The following is a 17,366-nucleotide window of genomic DNA, read 5'->3' as shown; positions in this document are numbered from 1 at the left end:
TGTTTATCTTAAGATAAAAAAATTTATTTTACAGTCTTATAAAGCAGCTTTACATTAAGCACAAACGTTGATCCATTTACTTTGTATATAAACATAGTAGAACCTTTCCTGCTGCAAAAAGTCATGTCTTGCTGTATATAAAACTAACGTGCACATTGTGCTTAAACTGCAAAGTCTGTACAGCTTTACAAGAGCTTTATAAGAGCATCCTGTAAACAATTTATTGCATATTTAACACATGGTGTATATCCCACATGTAAAAAAAAAACGACAACAAACCAACCAAAAAAACGTAGAAAAAATAAAAGTACAATTACAAGGTGAATGAAACTAGCAGCTTTCAGTGAATGTCTTGCACGATGGCCGAGAAAAAACAGCACTGCCACACTTGTACAGTTGTGCTTGTGTGTCACTGGTTTGCGTATACCCATGCGCACTATGTTTCCGATGAAGTCTATGTACAGTAAGCCCCATGGAAAGATTAAACAGATCTTAATCCCTAAGATCTTTGTCAGCTTGAAGACTGAAAACAAACAAAAAAAAACCCCAACTTAAGTGAATTTGATGGAGTTATGGGCACCAACGTCCAATAATCCTCTTCCATTGCACAACTCAAATAAAAAGAATAACAGGAGAAACCCCACACTGACTCTCTTCGGTTCCACCACCTCGGATGGTGGCTGGTTTAAGTAACGTGTGTGCTAAGGCCAACAAAAATGCAATGGAGATGTTAAGGATAAGGTGGTCTGACAGGACCGACGGCGTTGGCTTGGCCAACCTACACTTCTGAGCTCACCTATCCAACAGCTGCCGGGCTGGCTCTCACGAAGCATTGGAAGATGAGCGACACTGCAATTTGTTAACTGGCATTAATTAAAAAAAAAAAACAAAACAAACAAGGAGATTGTGGCCTCTGTAAGGCACCGATACCATCTCTTGAGCAGTACCCAGAGAGTCTCTCTAGATTCTCCAAATCCAAAATGGGCAAAAGATGAAGGAAACATTCAGGAGAAAGATGTTTCTGTGTTTGCAGTAAGGACCAGTTGTTTGGAAAGGAAGCACATTTTTCTGAGTTTTGTGTGTGCGTGCGTGTGTGTGTATACACATGTATGTAAAAAAAAAATTCACCTCTGCTACCTTTGGTATTGAACTTTCTCCTGTGACTTCCACTTCTCATATTGACGTGTTCATAGCATGCGTTTGCAAAGATCAAGTAATTAAAAAGTTGTTTTCAAATAACTGCGAGAAATAGAAAAAGCATCAAAAAATAGAGGAAAAAAAAAATAAATCAAGATGCATATTGTCCTTGTGCCCAACCTTTTTGTGATTCGAATGAACTTCATCCTCAGTACGAACATCTTAAGCTTAACCCCCACTTACATGTACAACATGTAATAGGATGAGTGGAAAAACCCCAAAGCCAATACATGTCCTCCCCATGCCGGCGTACGTCGGGAGCTTTCGAGCCTGGGAACTCCTGCAGCAAATGCCAGCATGCCTCAGCACAGCTGACAGCCCAGCATTTGCTACGCTACCAAATAAAACACCCCGATCTAATGATGGAATCGGTTGGATTTACATTTCTGGATCACCCCGGATGCCACACGCCAAGCAGGCGGACTGGCGGTGGGTGTACAGGACCGATAAACAGGAAAAAGAAGTCGCCTGGTTTCTTCTGCATCACAACAGGACGGTGACAGTGTTGGGGTTTAGACGCGTGTGTTTGGCACCTTTGCTCGCTTGGCAGAGCCACGAAGACAAAGCACACCCAAGAAACTGGTGCTGGAGATGTAACAACCCCTTACACTCTGAGTAAAACAGTAGGCAGAGGTGAAACTTGGTATTAAAGCACAGGCGGAGCTGGAAAGCCCCCCGGGGTAGTTTTAATTTTTAAAATACTTGATATGCTCAAGCAGGTTAAAAATGAAAACCACCACAGGAAAACGTTAACTACTTCCAATGGAATTTCCTGCATGCTACTCAAAATGAGCTCCGCATCACTCCGGAATTCAAGACAGGTCTCCCAAAGAATGAAATTGCCAAAGCTTAGAGAAACCTCTCAGGTGTAAATAAAAAATACAGTACAAAACATCGGGCTCCACGACAAGATTCCAGCTACCAGGGAGGAAGCAACACCAGCAAACCTGACGGGAGACGGTAAATTGGGCTTTACAAACAGAGGGTGGCATGGCTGCAGGCTTTGTGCAGTCCGTGAGCCCCACCGAGCTGTGCTTACGTGACGTGACTTTGAAGCCTGCGCGGGGTCCACATTTCTTCTGTCCACACGTCTGTAAAGAAACCGTACAGCTAAAGGATCTCCGTACAGAGAACCGGGCGGGGGCAGGGGGAAGTTAAAGTATTTTTCACCCCAAAGAAAAAGAATTCAAATAAAAAAAAAAAAACCCCACAACAAAACACCTTTAAAAAGATACACTGTCCACTACCCAGGCTACAAGTAAATATTTACGGCATTACACCACACGATCTGTTATGCTGTTCCAACATAGACACATATAACTCCGTTTTAAAAGAGGCCACAGACTAACTTTTCAGGCAAGTGCTGGACTTTAGAGACCTGTATGGCTTCTGCAAATATTTTCCTACAAAAAGGAAAAAAACCTCACCCAACCAACCCAACCAAAAACCATCCTCAAACTCAGGAGCACAAAGGGGTTTTGCTTCGTGCCAACAGTATCGCTGTGGAGCACTAAGGACAGGTGAAGTTCCCGAATCCTACCCATCCGACCCGAATGTTTTCACACTGGAATGCAATGATTTCAGGAGATCAGTTTTAAGGATCACTTCTTTGAAAAGGTCCGTAAAAAACGTAGGATGCAACCTTTGAAACCGTACCTCTGCGAGGCAGCAGGACCGAGGGGTTTGGTTGTCAGCTCTAGTTGTGCTTTGCCCGGCCACCTCGCAGGTAGCTCTTCCACCTCTTGACGAACTCTTTGAAGATGGGGGACTCGTCTATCGTGCTGAGGAGCTGGAGCTGGTTGATGTGGGTGGTGTGATAGTCCCACCGGGCCAGGTTGGGAGCGGTGCCGAGCATGAAGTGCCGAAGGTCGTAGATGGTCCCTGAGCCGGTGTCGTAGAGGGGCAGCATGGCCTTCAGGGACTCCATGCCGCGCTCGTAGAGGACCCGCGCCTCCTTCCCCAGCTTCTCCCCAGCTGTTTCCTTTAAATCATACAGCCCGATTAAGGAGTACATGAAACCGTTGAGCACGAAGGAGCTGGGCGAGGTCGGGTACTCCTCGTACCAGTCGTGCCGGTTCATGAAGACGGCTTTCACCCCGCGCTGCTCCGACAGCAGCTTGTACGGCGCCGTGGCCCGCAGAGCCGAGCTGAGGAACGCGTGGTCCTTCGTCAGCAGGTATGCCCGCACCAGCGTCGAGATGGCCTGTCCTTGCGCCATGGCCGAGTACCAGCCCGGGTCCAAGGACTTAAAGCCTTCCCCCAGCTTCCTCGTCACCATGATGGGCCAGCCGCCCCTCTCGTCCTGGTTCCTCACCAGCCAGTTACTGGCAGCAAAAAAAGCCGCCATGTGAGCAGTGGCGGAGATGGTGACGTTATCGAGGAAGCCTCTTCCCTTCGCTACCAGCCTCACCACTCTCTTGGGCATGATTTTGGTCTGCTTCACGGCTTTTGTGTTGGAGAGGCCAACACCTTTCCGCAGGTCGGTCACCAGGTCTCTGGTGAGGGTGCTCCAGCTAGTCCTGGGACCGATGCCGTAGTAGATGTCTCGGTCCTTAAAAGCGATGAGCTGGGTGTTGGAGATGTAGTGCACGGTGAAGAGCTGGTTCTTCTCTGTCGTCTCAAGAACCACAGAAATGCTACCGTTTGTTACAAATTTGAGATCAAAAGAAATAATAAAATCTCGGGCGTTCCCAAGCTGCAGAGATACCCCCTCAGTATTTTCTGCAAAACAAATCAGAAAAGCCTTGTTCAGTGGTAAAGCGCTCACTTCTCCAAAACATTTAAGCGATGAAATGCAGCTTCCAGAGGTAAACCCTCTTACCAGGCAGGATCCAAAAGCTTTTAGGGCAGCCCATCAATAATTGAATCATTTTTTTCTGCACACTATCATATATTATTTAATTAAGCACAAAAGTAAATCTGCGAGCGAAGGCCGGCTCCCGCAGCACCGGGGGGAACTCGTTCGCATCTTACATTAACGCGCCGCAGCACTTCGCTGCGGAGCTGAAGTGCCAGGGGCTCCATCGATCCCCTTATCAGGTGCTTCTGCTACCTGGTCGATGGAGGAGGGCAAGGGCAAGGGCAAGGGCCGCCAGCATGGGGGGCTCACTGCCGCCGGGATACAGGGCAGGCAGAGCCGGACTTTTCCTATGGGATGGGGCACAGCAGCCAAGCTGCAAGGATGTAGGTGCTGTGGGATTTTCCTCTTCTGTAATACAAAATGTAAACCGACAACTCCCTTTTTGTTCCAAACTGAAAATTTCACTTGGCAGAAAAGACACCAAAAACGTGGCATCACTTGAGCAGTCGTATTTCTGAATAAAGCTCTGCTTTCAGGAAAAGGGAAAAAAAAAATAAAAAGGAAAAGAAAGGCTGGGAGTGCCGAGAAGCAGATATTTAGGATCCCCCCGGGACTAATATTTAAATCTCCAACGTCTTTCCTTCACAACCTGGCAGTTCCAAAAACCACTGCGCTGTTTAGTTGGGGGGGGGGGGAAGAAAAGACTATAGAAAGACTAAGTATTTATTAACCTCTCCATTGGCAAAACCCACTTTAATTACAAAAAAATTTAAATAAAGCTCCTAGGCAATACCACATAATAAAATCCAGTGTCCTCTCGCAAGCTAGATTTTAAAATGTAAAATCAACTTCTCCCCAAACAACCTATGCTAGAAGATCAAAGGGCTAATTAGTTTGTAAGGCTGTGGGCAAATCCTGTAGCTTTGAAGGCACAGAGGGATGATAAACACTTAAAGACAGTCATCTTAAATTAACGGCTTTCCATAGAATAAAATTCTCCCGTGCGAGGCGATTGTTTCCTTTCTGCTACTTCTCGATGTGTGAAATATCCCATAAACGTTTCTACGTGCAACCACCGGGCTGGGTCAGCTGCTTCTGCACAGCAGGGGCTTCTCCCCATCTCCCAAACGAATCTATGGCATTTTGGAACATCTTGTGTTGAAAGGTGCCATCGTACGGTACCTATTATTTAGACTGAATGTCATGTTTTCCAGTATTTTCAAGTAAAAGCTTCACTCCTTTGAGTTTTGGAGATCAGTATCTGCGCTTTGGGAGAAGAAACCCCGCTCTCTGGTACACAAAATTTTGCTCCTGTGAAAAAATCTAATTAAAAAACCCCACTTGCAATTCCTGTCAAGGAAGTTCTACAGTTCCTGGTAAATAAATGCTTGTGAGATAACGAAGCAAATTATAATAGAGGGGGGGGGGGGGAAAAAAAAAGAGAGTTTTAAGAAGCAAAGGAGAACTAAAGGCTACCCATCATTTGCACTGCCTTAAGCGCCTGTAAATCCATTACTTAAGGCCATCGAAGACGACTGGATGCATACCACGGCCTTCGAGCCCCGCAGATTACTCTGCCATCAATAAAGGATGAGGAGAGAATACATAACAGATCTTTTAGCCTTTCCTCTCCCCGTATTTATCTACTACAAAGACACAAGACTGTTCAACATTTTTTTCCCTAGAGACCCAAGCCTAAGGTGCCAACTGAAAATTACTTCACTGTCTTTTTAAGTAAGGGACTCATTAATTCTAATGGGTATTGATTGAGGAAAAATACATTACGTCCTTATTAATGACTCTGTCCTAGCACAAAGGAAACTCTTGCATAAAATAATGAATTTCCCTGCTAAGTACAAAACAGAACACGGTAAATTGAAGAGACGGCAACAAAATGCATCTTGCACATCTGCAGGTGAAGGAGAGTGCCCGTATCCCGCCCCAGACCTTCACCGTCCTCCCGCAGCCCCCCGCAAACACTGACGCAGCACGAGGGCAGCTGCTCCCCCTCGCTGCCTTGTTTAAGGCAACCTGGGTTAACCAGAACCAAGAGCTCAAATGTTGCAAAAATAGTTGCATCCCAATGAAGAGAGAGATCCTGGGTCCAACCGGAGAGCAGCACGTGCTACGCTTGCTCCAGGCTGAAAATAGACCTTATCTATCATCTGTCAACATCTGCTTATCACACGTCAGCGCTATTTCCCAGGCTTCACAACTGGTTCCATTTTTGTGGGGTTTTTTTGGTGGGGTTTTTTTGGTGGTTTTTTTTTTTTTTTTTTTCCTTCTTCTATTTTGAGACAAAAGCTGAAAGGCTCAGGAAACGTGACTGTAGCTTCTCGCTGCCCTCCGTGCACACAGCCACCCATTTTTTCATTAAAATAGTGTTGAAAAAGCAGTGATGGAGAGAAAACAGAAGAAAAGAAAAACTCCAGAGATACAGAAACGAGCTGACATTCTCAGGTGAGACCTGAAGGACGGGGAGTCACGCAGGACAAATGAAAACACGCTAATCCCAGCCAGTTAAAAGCTCCCCTGGTACCATCTGTGCAAATTAACAGACGTGGCTTAGCTGCCACGCATTTAGCACAACCCACCTGGAGCGACAAACTGTTTGACGCTTGTGAACTTGGCTTTATCGGATACTGTGGAGAGAGAGCAGCCTTTTGGCACCGTCCAGTCCACGGCCCTGCCGCCTTTGTCCTTCTCTTCAGCCGTTTCGTACACCTCGATGTGAGGTGGTTTCTCTGTCAGGTTTTTGCTGTAGTGACTCAGCCCGTACTGTGCAATCTGGATGGGGTAGAAATAGCCTTGAGGTCCCCACTGCGTGGATAACGGCACACCTATGAGAGGGGAAGAAAAGTGGTATTTTATCAGTCTGTTTAAAAAAAACCCACACCACCAGTGTTTGCAGCTCTGCGTGCTCCTCCTCCATACCCCATCACTCCTTCACTTCCAGCAAATGGTACTTCTAGGCTTCACCATTAGCCAGACTCAAGGGAAGTCCAGTTCGAGGAGTGAATTGCTCCCTTTAACGCTGAGATCCATACCTAGTCAAAACTAAGCAGATGTGAGTGGCAGAGAAGTCCTTATTGTGGTCTTCCATACATTCTCATTTGTTTACTGAAGCATCACACTTATTTTAAAATACATTTTAAATGCCCTAACAGATTTTTTTCTCCCCTACCCCAGAGACCACTAAACCTCCAAACGACATTACATCTAACACAGCCCCTTTAACGCCACATAAATCTTTGCAAATTAAGTGTATATGTTATGACTAGATTTTGGTAAGAGTTATTTGATGCTAAAAGAGCAATTTACCCAGCATCCACAAATCTGCTCCAATTACCCTGGCTCCCCTAAGGGCATTACAAGCGCAGTCTGAAATGATGCCTGCAGAAAGCAGCCGGGCTCTCCACACAGCCCAGCAGAACGTGCCCCAGTTCTTCTATCCAAAGTGGTCCCCTGTCTTCAGAGCTACTGCTCCAGCCCAGCCGTCCCTGGGATTAACCCTTCACACACAACTTGCTGTTCCAAAAGCTGGGAGCCTTGCAGGAGAGAACATTTCTCGCTCTTAAACTTTGGGTTAAGGCAACTTTAGATTTCAAAGTCTTCACAGACCAGAAGTACCCCCTGCAGCAGCACTTCTTTAGAGGATTCAAAGCAGGGACATGGAAGAGTACATCATCTGTGGCCTGACGCATTGCATAACACATCGAATGAGCTCAGACAATGTCACAGAGCTGTCCTCCAGATGTAACTTCCACCCTCCGCGCGATCACTAGCAGAGATGCACCCGCAGGAAACCCCGCCGAGCTCCAGGCTCTCCTCTGCCTGCCCTCCACCAGCTCCCGGGAGCTGCAGCCTCGGGGTTTGGGGGAAAAACCCCTCGTGCCATAAACTGCTTCTTGCACCACGGGCTGTGTGGGAAATGAGAACAAACTGTGCGGAGGAGACCGATTTATACCCGTCCCTCCACAAACCAGCAAACACAGGATACTTAGAATACGGATAAAACCAGGGTTCTCCTAAAGTCCTGAATTTTACATGGAACAAACTCCCAACCTCTAAATATGAATACAAATGGGAATAGACCAGTAGGACCCTCTCGCAGGAAACCAGGGATATTTAGGAATGCGCATCTTTGCATGCGCATAAGAAAAGAAAAAAGATGAAAATAAACAAATTGGTGTTCGCACCATTTTCCCCCTTGGCAACGTTATGCTCAGAAACCAGTTTCTTCTGAAATCTGGTACAATGAAAAAATTACTTATGCTAAATATAAAAAGATACATTTTCAGACATATTTTGGTGCTTTGTGTTACCAATAAATATTACTGATGGAGATGTGATGGTTTACTGCTGCCAAAAGAGAAAACCATCACAGGAAATATTTAAATACCGCATATTATCTCCTGGAAGCATCTCACTCATTAATGCTAAGCATTTTCAGTTAAGGGTGCATTCATTGAGACTGAAAGACAAAATGAAAAAAAAAAAAAAAAAAAAAAAAAGAAGAAAAAAAGAAAAAAAGAAAAGAAATCTGCTATAAGAGCTTTACTTGAAATGTATACAAGATGACAAGATAAAATTCTCCAGGTCATAGGACATCACACAATAACCTTGCAGAAAAAGAGAAGGCGAAAATGTAACACAAGGCTTTTTTCATCAGGCAGCAACATGAGAATCTCTAGGGGTGGAATGGTGCAAGGCAAGAGCCTAAAACTGTCTGAAAACATGTTTTAATATTAAACCCCCTTCCCTACAAACTACAACTATTTATCTCCTCTGACCTGTTCGCTGGGTACCAGTAACTCTATTGCCTTTACAAAACCCAGGCTCTGGCACCCCATTTCATAATGACAGCTCTTAAGCTACAAAAAAGCAAGCTTCACAGCTAAATAACCACATTGTTGAGTATTAAACTCACTGGTCTCTCGAGGCTTAAGTAGAGAGCAGCCACGCACAGCACGATGTGTCCCCAGCATGCACATCTGGAGAAGCAAGAGGTGCAGAGTCCCTCCTGGTTCTCAATTAGTTCTTACTGAATTTCAGCTTTTTGCTAAAAAAACATCACAAGAACCGCAGAGTCCAGTTGCAAAGGGCATCTCACCCGTCTTCCTCATTTCATACAAAAACTGGGGGGGCTCTAAGGCACCAAGCACACCCCCAATGACAAGAACAGCACCCATGGCTATTATTCATATTCACAAGCCATATTTAATCAGCAATGTGTGCATCAGTTGGAAAGGAAAGCCATCTCCTCAGCCTCTCACAGTGCACGTAAACCCTGAGCAGGGCAATACTCACACGTAGCGGATGTGTAGTTACCGGGAAGCATTTGAATCTTTAGGAAAGCCCTGAGTTTCAAAGCCCTGTTTCCCTTCCTTGGCAGATGTAATGAGGATGAGAGTTAAACATAACAATAAAAATGTGAAAGCATACTTAAAAAAAACCCCAAAAACCCACGGACATACCCTATGCATTTGTTTATGTGAAGCCTTTCCAGACAAATTCACCATAAGACACGCCAGCTTTCTGCAGTGACTGTATCATGGGAAGAGCTTACATCAACACAGTGGAGCATCACCGATCACTGAGATGCAGGAAAATTCATATATTTTATTCCTTCAGTGAAAGTTGGTCTTTAATTTATGAGGGGTCACAGTGTCACATTTCATAATAGCTTTATAAAGTCATTAATTTTTGAATATGAAACCCGACACAAATTTTCCACGATCAAATCTTCACCGAGACGCGGGAAGACCTTGCGTACTAATTACTGATTGCACGGTTTAGCAAAAGCGCAAATTGGAAAGGGTTTACCGTATATTAATTTTATACAGGGACATTCTAGTGGCTGGAGAGTTTTTTGACCCTTCAGCCGTTCTCTGAAACCTCCTGACCTTGCTGCGCAGGATGAGGCCAGGCGATGCCCTGCCTGCCCTGGCTGCAGCAGCGCGGTGATGCCCGTTTACCTGGAGCTGTGCAAAGGATGAGGTCTGGCAAGAGCTCACCCCAACACTGCTGAGCAAAACCCTCTCCGCCTGCTCAGCAGCAGCCCAGCGGGGAAGGCTTGACTGCTGTGTCTCCAGCACTGCCCCAGCAAGGCAAGGAGATGGGATATTGTTACACCTGAAGACAAAACCCCAAATATTCAGCTGCCCGTGAGCAGGTTGCTAGCAGGGCCGTTTGAGCGTGGGGCTGTCTCTGTGCCCACAGGGAAGCAGGAGCCTCCTCAGAAAGGAGGACCAGGCTTTTTTTTTTTTTTTTTAATTTTGTATTTTCAAACAGTTATAGCTCCCTGACAGATACAAGCATCCGTGGCAATGCCAGAACCTAACAGCAGCACTGTAGGAGAAGCATCCTGGCACCTCTGGGGTTTGCTACAACCAGTGAAACCCGAGATGCAGGACAGGAGCTGGGAAAACTTGGCATAAAGTGGAGACTGCAGGCGAGTTCTCATATTGAGACTACCATGACAAAACTAACATCACTTTGCATCTCAAATGATGGCAGCAAATTTTAAGAAGCATTTCAACTATTAAAAAGAAATTTAAAATGCTCGATACAAACCTTCAACACCACTTATGCACTTCACTCTGTCTCGAACCTCTACGTTGTAGCCCTCAAAGGACATGAAGACCCCGTCGGGGTGGTAAGGTGCTCGCTGTGTGTATACTTTGGAGTAGCTATGAGAGAATTCAAACCTGTCATAACCATCGTACTGAGCAATTTTCCCATAAACCTCAAAGTATTTCTCTACCCAGCTGAATGGCAGGAAGACCTCGTTGCCTTCCCTCCTCCCTTTAATGGTGTGCTCGTCATTGATCAGACAGTCAATCTCTTCGTACTTCAGCCCCGGGGCTTTGTTGCTGTTGAAGCCTCCCGCGACGGGGGGAGCCTTCTGCTGCTCCTGGGGCGATGCCTCCTCGCTCTGCTGCCGGGCCGGGTCACTCTCGGAGGCGGCGGCGGCGGCTCGGCGTTCGGGACCAGCGAGGCTGCGGGGGAACGGGCCAGCTCTGTCGGAGGAGCATCGGTTCCAGAGAAGCACCATCACCAGGGTGAAGAGAGCGCAGATGATGATCAGAGTCTTGTAGTTGACCCGAGCTGCCAAGCAACGCATATTCACACCATACCTGCAACACACAGAGGGGAGAGGTTTTCGAGACGTGGTACTTACAGCTGGAGCTGGTGATTCTGCGAATTCGGAGCACCGGTGCAGCATCGCCACGTCCATACCATGATGGTGTTCAATAGGAAGGGGGCAGGTGGGGGCACCTGGAAGAGAATTTGGGTTTTTCCAGTTCTCCCTAAGCAAAGAGATCAAACGCACCAAGCCATGGCTCACCTCCCGGCTGCTGCAACAGATTGTTTCACCAAAGGCAAAGGACGCAAAGAAACGGCAGCAATCGCAGGGCAAGCGCTTCTAAATAAAAAGCTCGATGTTAACGAGATGCTCAGCAGCCACCAGGAATCAGCAAACAAACTCTCACCGGCCTCAGCACACAAGGGAAGAGAAATCCTCAGCAGAATATAACTGCCGCCTACCCAGCACCATGAAAGAGGGATTTCCAACAAAACAGCCCTATAATCAAAACCTGGAGCCTAGAAATATTCACAGTTCACACAGCTGAAATCACTGGAGATATCAACATAACAAAGGATGCCTATTTTTGCCTTTTTTTTTTTTTTTTTGTTTAAAGCTATAAACACTTTCTGAGAAGCAGCTCGACGCTGGATCGATTCTTGATGTTACTGCACCTCAAATGCACTTTTAAAACAATAATGTGTATGAGGAGCAGCAAGCGGGCTCGTAATGGAGGACTTTACAGCCAGAGCCCCAGTGGGGATGGTGCCAGCAGCCCCCAGCCAGGAGCCTCCAGAAGAAGCGAAGGAGGGACTGGGAAAGTACAGGACTGCCCCCAGGGACAGGACCTCCATGGACATGCTTGGGGGCTCACGTGCCCTGGTCCCCCAGGAGAAAGCAGGAACTATGTAAACCCTCTCCTGGGATTTCCTTTTATTTATTCTTTTTTTTTCCTGCAAGATAAACCTCCTGCTGCGTGCAGCATGCTCCACCACCACCGTTACAGCCCCGGCAAGAAGCAAGGCTGAGCAGTGTGGAAATAAAAGCCAGCAGCTGAAGTGCTTCAAGCACATTTGCTCTGAAGACCCTACTTTTGCTGAGGAATGAAGTCGTTCAAACAAATGACACGCGCATTTTCCAAACGTGCAGGAATATTTAAGATACACCTCATAAAATCCTTATTAAACAGAAGTTGAATTTCGACTCCCTAGTAAGCCGCAGTATCAGAGCCGCTGAGTTAAGTTTTAAACCCGTTGCTTAATTGCAGCCCCCTCTGACATCCCCGGGGGCTGCTCGTGGTGCCAGGATGGCACAGCGGTGCTGGGTCTGGCCGGCAGCAATTTCACCAAGGTGCTTCCAGAAACGGCGGCAGATATTGCCAATATTCTGCTGACAGGCAGGAGTTAACCATACAGCAATTAAAAGGAGTTTCACCTCGAGTCTCACCCCACCCCCCTTTTTTAAATGGAAATAATCAATTATCTCTCACCAGTTTTATGCTTCCATACTGTAAGCACCATCTGGTCATTTAAAAATGGACTTTAAAAGCTAAGTGTCTTATTTTCTGAAAGCCCAGTTTACTACAAGCTTTTAGAGAACATAAATTTATATATAATTGTATTTTTATGGAAATGCTAACATAAGAATAAATCCAATTTTCTGCATCAGCAGATAATTTTTAGTGATGATGCTTTCAGGATGACCTCAACAAATATGCTCTGCTCTTTTTACACAAAGGGATAATTCACTTTTAGATTTCTGACACACTTCACCCCCTACCTATAAAACTCAAAATTAATTAAGCCATCTGGATTACCAGGGGATGGGGAGAGAGGGAAGGGGAACCATCATCACCACACTTTTTACATCCCTATTACCCCATGCCCGTTACTTCATGGTTTTAAACAGATTCCGTAGCTGTGAAAAGGTCCTGGCTATGCCATTATACACAGCTTTTATTTTATTTTTGTTCTGCTGCCTTGGACAGTAGAGGATTTGGAGTAGTGCAAAGCATTTCCTATGCTTGCCTCGCAACTCCAGGGAAGAGCTGGAGATGCTGCAGGTTGGGTCCAGCTGCATCCACGGCTTCCTGGCAACGCTGCTGAAATACGCAGGTTTTATGAACTATAAATGAACTGAAGAGGACTTGGAAAGAAAAGCGGAGTCTTTTCAGAGAACCGTCACATTACATCTTGCCAGTCACCGAAAAAATCTAGAAATATCAGTGCAGGAGAGAGGCTTATTACATGTTAAATGGATAGATGGATTTTTATTCAACTGCTGAAAAAAAGAATTCAGAATTCCAACAGTAAAAAGAGGTAATTTAAACCCACAAAGGGACCGTGTTAAATCGGTTTATTCCCTTGCTGCTCTTATGAAAAGGATTTCATCATACCATACTTAAAAGATTTAAAGAGTACAACACAGGAAAGTCGTTCTCAGGTATGAAGTAATATATCCACAAGATCCACTTTTGTTTTCTCCTCGTTTTGCTGGATGACATACCCAGCCTCTCCAAGACTGTGCACCGAAAACATCTCTCACCCAAATTTTATCAGAAAAAGTTTATCAGAAAAGCCGATCCTTAGCCCTCAAGTAATACCGGAGCTATGGGTTTTAAAGGACAAATACTTCTCAGAAGTCTGGCTAAAATTCCTTTAATTCCTACGCTGAATTACCGGGCTCCAGAAGCTGCTGCAGCAGCGCGATACGCTGCTCTTATTAACAGTGGGGCCACCACCCGCGCTAGCCTACAGCGACAGCGCAAACGATCTATAAATGAATACACCTTTAGTTCTACACTGTTTACACCTACACAGTTGCTGTACAAACCATTATACAAATTCTAATTAAAATGCAGTGAAATGGCATTTCTTACAGGGCGAACGACTAGTTTCAAATGTACCCCAAAACAGGGATGTGATTAGAGATGCTGACTTTGCTAATTCAAGTGAGGTGTCAGGCTTCTGAGACACTGTTTTAATATAAGGAGCAACTGAATTAAATAAAAATAAAATCTTGATACCGCTGCTTTATTAATGATGCCTGGAAAAAGGACAAATCTTGGTATTCTGTGCTGTGAATTAGTAATTCACAGTCCCAGTTGTGTATCTGAGTGACAGATTCAGTTCTGGTACTCAGTTCTTACATAAAACCAAGTTATTTGCCTTCTAAAAATACGTACGTCTCTCTCTTTCTTACAAAGTCCCTTGTAAGATGGGTTTTTTTGATCTGCAAAACTGTGTTGAATATATTAAAAGTAAGAATTTCTCTGAAGATCAGACTATTGCCAGGTTTCTGTGTACCTGGCACAGGAACCATCCCAGTGCTTTGCTCGTCATTGCTCAGCTTCAAAGCCCAGGACGAAAACGGGAGGCTCCTCTCTCGGATAATAACCATCCATTTAGGCCATTTGTAAATCCAGCAGGCAACGCTGCCGTCTTTCTGTGCATGGTTGTGTTTATGAGCAATAACATTATACAATATAAGCTCAGGAAGACCTTGGGGTATTTCCTAGATGGGAAGATGCAGCTCCTCTGGCTGGGAAGCACCGTCTGTGCCTCCAGGGAGGGGGAAAGGAAGGATGCGCTCTGAAAAGCACTTCTGCTTTCCCAGTTTTCATCGATGTGATGTAGCGAAATCATTTCAAAACAAGTGGCATGGAAGCGGGAAACCTGCAGCAATTCTCAGACTTACCATCCCAATCTTGTTTCAGAGAGTGAGATTTTGTTTCAGCAGAGGGGTGAGGTTGCAGTGCTGCTGCTGCCCACCTGCCCGGTGGGAGCATCTTCTCTCCAGTGCTTGCACAGGTCCTCGCAGGAGCTGGGTTTCCACAACCCGAATGTATCTCAAGTGGAACAGGAAGACTCTGCTGCAAGGAGGACCCCGAAGCAGCGACACGGTCCTGCTGCCCCAAGCCCTTCCAAAAAGCCCACAGCTTCAGGTGTTTCTCAAGCCTCCCTGGCATTCAAAGTTAAAAAAAGGAAGACTATTAAAAAGTGGCACATGCTGACACTGGCCACAACAGCTTCTGTAAGGGCTGATGCATTTCACCGAGGCTAAAGGGGAGAATTATTTAAAGCTTTCTCACAGCTCCAAGTCCCATCTGTGCAAGCTGCCGGTGACACTGACAGCAGGATGAATGCAGACAGGAACACTGCTGCTGGCCGTGTGCTTTTACTTATTTTTAACCATTCTGCCTGTTTCACCTGGGTGACACAGATACAAACTGCGCTTTCAGATAAGCACGCAATACCAGCCGCCGGTGGCTACTTCAGTGCTGTCATGTTTTTTGCTCACATTGCATGGATCAGCTTTTAATAAACCCGATCAATGATTCTCCAGCCAACAGAGATGACTCGCATTTAACTTGAATTAAAAGCCCCAGAGGATGCATCACGTGCAGCAGGAGCCCGACTTGCACGGTTCTGCAACCACCCTACCAGCACGAGCAAAGAGCACAAAGTGTTTTAAGCAAAGTAAAAATACTAGGCACCTTCCTGAACACATAACTGAGTAAGGACTCAAGAAACCAGATCACAAAGTATGTTTCCCAAGAACACGGCGCTTGGCAGCAAGTTAAAGCACTCGCGTTTAAATTCTCTGTGTTTAAACAATAATCAAAAGTAAGTTGCCCGCTGAGTCTCGGAGGTCTTCAAATAGTCCAACACACCAGCTCTGTGTTTGCTCGGTAGGAAGACAGACAGTATTTTTACTTAAGAGCAGGGATTTCTGCCGACTAGCGATAAGCTACCTATTTACTTTGAAGCCTCTACGCCAGACTAAGCTATTTAGTAGAGAGAAAAAAACCAACCCTGAACAGTGACTGCCAATCTGAGACACATTAAACTCAGTATTTAAAGAAAAGATACACTGTACAATATAATAAAATAATGCAACGAGACTAGAACTTAATTACATACCCAGATTGAAAAATTATACTGGGCTACACACAGACCTCAGACAGAGGTTTTTTCCCCCATTTCCTGTTTGTTACACACAGCAAAATACTATTTAGGCTAGTCATTACAACATTATATAATAGGAAAAAAAAAACAACAAAGAACTTGAGAATTGTTTTCAATAACTGCAAAATTCTTTTTGATAACCAAAATGACACCAAAATTTCAGGTCCTTCGCCAAAGTTTACTCACATCTTAAAATGTGATATTCAGGAATCATCTAACTTCCTGACAGCTCTGCATTTCCCAAACATGTTTTACCTGCATCTTCAATCTGCTCATGTTGGCTCCTTGGACTTACTTCCTATCACCTGCTTCATTATGCATCTGGTTCCCCACCACGCATACAAACTAGCACTGTTTTGCAAAATGCTAGACCTGAGGAATAAGCGTTTAAAAATATTCTGGCAATACATACAATTTATCAGAATGCTAACTTGGGCAAGCTGGTTCCAACAGACAAGTCTAGCTTCTAATATTTTATTTATACTTGATTTGCACAGAGCCTGTATTCACTCAGTATTTTAACACACGGCACACTGTCAAGATTGCTTGTTTTTTCCTTAAGTGCTAGGAAATTACAAGACTGTACAAACAGAAACGAATGTATCTACCATAACTGAATCTAGATTACCAGCCTCTCCACTGACTCTTTAGCACAGATTTACTATCTAATCCTCACTGCTTCCAGTGCTCCATCTGTGGATCTAAAATACGAAGCGAAGAAGCTGTATCTAGCAGCTTATCCTACAGTTTTCCAGTCCAATTAGAGCCTAATACGGTTTTATTTGCATTAACACATCTATTACTAAGGATCACAGTCTGTGGCTACGTAACAGTTAATTCAAAAAGTCAAACTACTCTTCTATGGATACTGATGTAGTGGACTTGGCAGTGTTAATGGTTGGACACGATGATCCTAAGGGTCTTTTCCAACCTAAATGATTCTATGATTTTATGTTGTCATTTTTTATTAGAAACTCAGATTTGTATCTAATTTTAGCATCGGGCGCATTCAGTGCTGGCATCCGTGCAGCTACACAATTTGCAAGGTTTCCGAACCGGCTTAGCTGCTGCCTCAAGACACCTGGGATGTGCCTGTGCCCCCTCACCCCGCTCCCCCCTCCTGCCCTCTGGACAGGCAGCACACAATTCTCCACCTGCAAGACAGTTTGCTCTAACTTGCATTAACCATTTCCCCCCACAAGAGCACAATTTCAGCGACTCGTGGTCCTTTGACGGTCACGCAATCGGGAATGGTTTATAATCTAAAATTGGAAAAAAGACCGCTGTAAAATTGGAAGAAACTTACACACTT

The 17,366-nt window shown here is 45.1% G+C and overlaps 1 protein-coding gene across 8 annotated transcripts in view; it reads right to left on the bottom strand.

Annotated features, from left to right (window-relative positions):
• GLCE (glucuronic acid epimerase) overlaps window positions 1-17,366 on the bottom strand; it is a 64,425-nt gene continuing 47,059 nt past the window's right edge. For 6 of the 8 annotated variants that reach the window (XM_080395365.1, XM_080395363.1, XM_080395368.1 and 3 more), the window contains 3 exons: window positions 10,574-11,136; window positions 6,592-6,837; window positions 1-3,918 (listed from right to left, as the gene is read on the bottom strand). In XM_080395365.1, the coding sequence (XP_080251491.1) occupies window positions 2,894-3,918; window positions 6,592-6,837; window positions 10,574-11,123 (1,821 nt within the window). In that variant the 5' untranslated portion in view covers window positions 11,124-11,136 and the 3' untranslated portion in view covers window positions 1-2,893. Of the gene's footprint in view, window positions 3,919-6,591; window positions 6,838-10,573; window positions 11,137-17,366 lie in introns of those variants that run through there. The other 2 variants (XM_080395362.1, XM_080395369.1) reach the window with 2 other exon arrangements.

This window comes from Falco punctatus, assembly GCF_963210335.1.
Source record: "Falco punctatus genome assembly, chromosome: 7".
Classification (NCBI taxonomy): domain Eukaryota; kingdom Metazoa; phylum Chordata; class Aves; order Falconiformes; family Falconidae; genus Falco; species Falco punctatus.
This window is presented reverse-complemented; position numbering and strand designations above follow the sequence as displayed.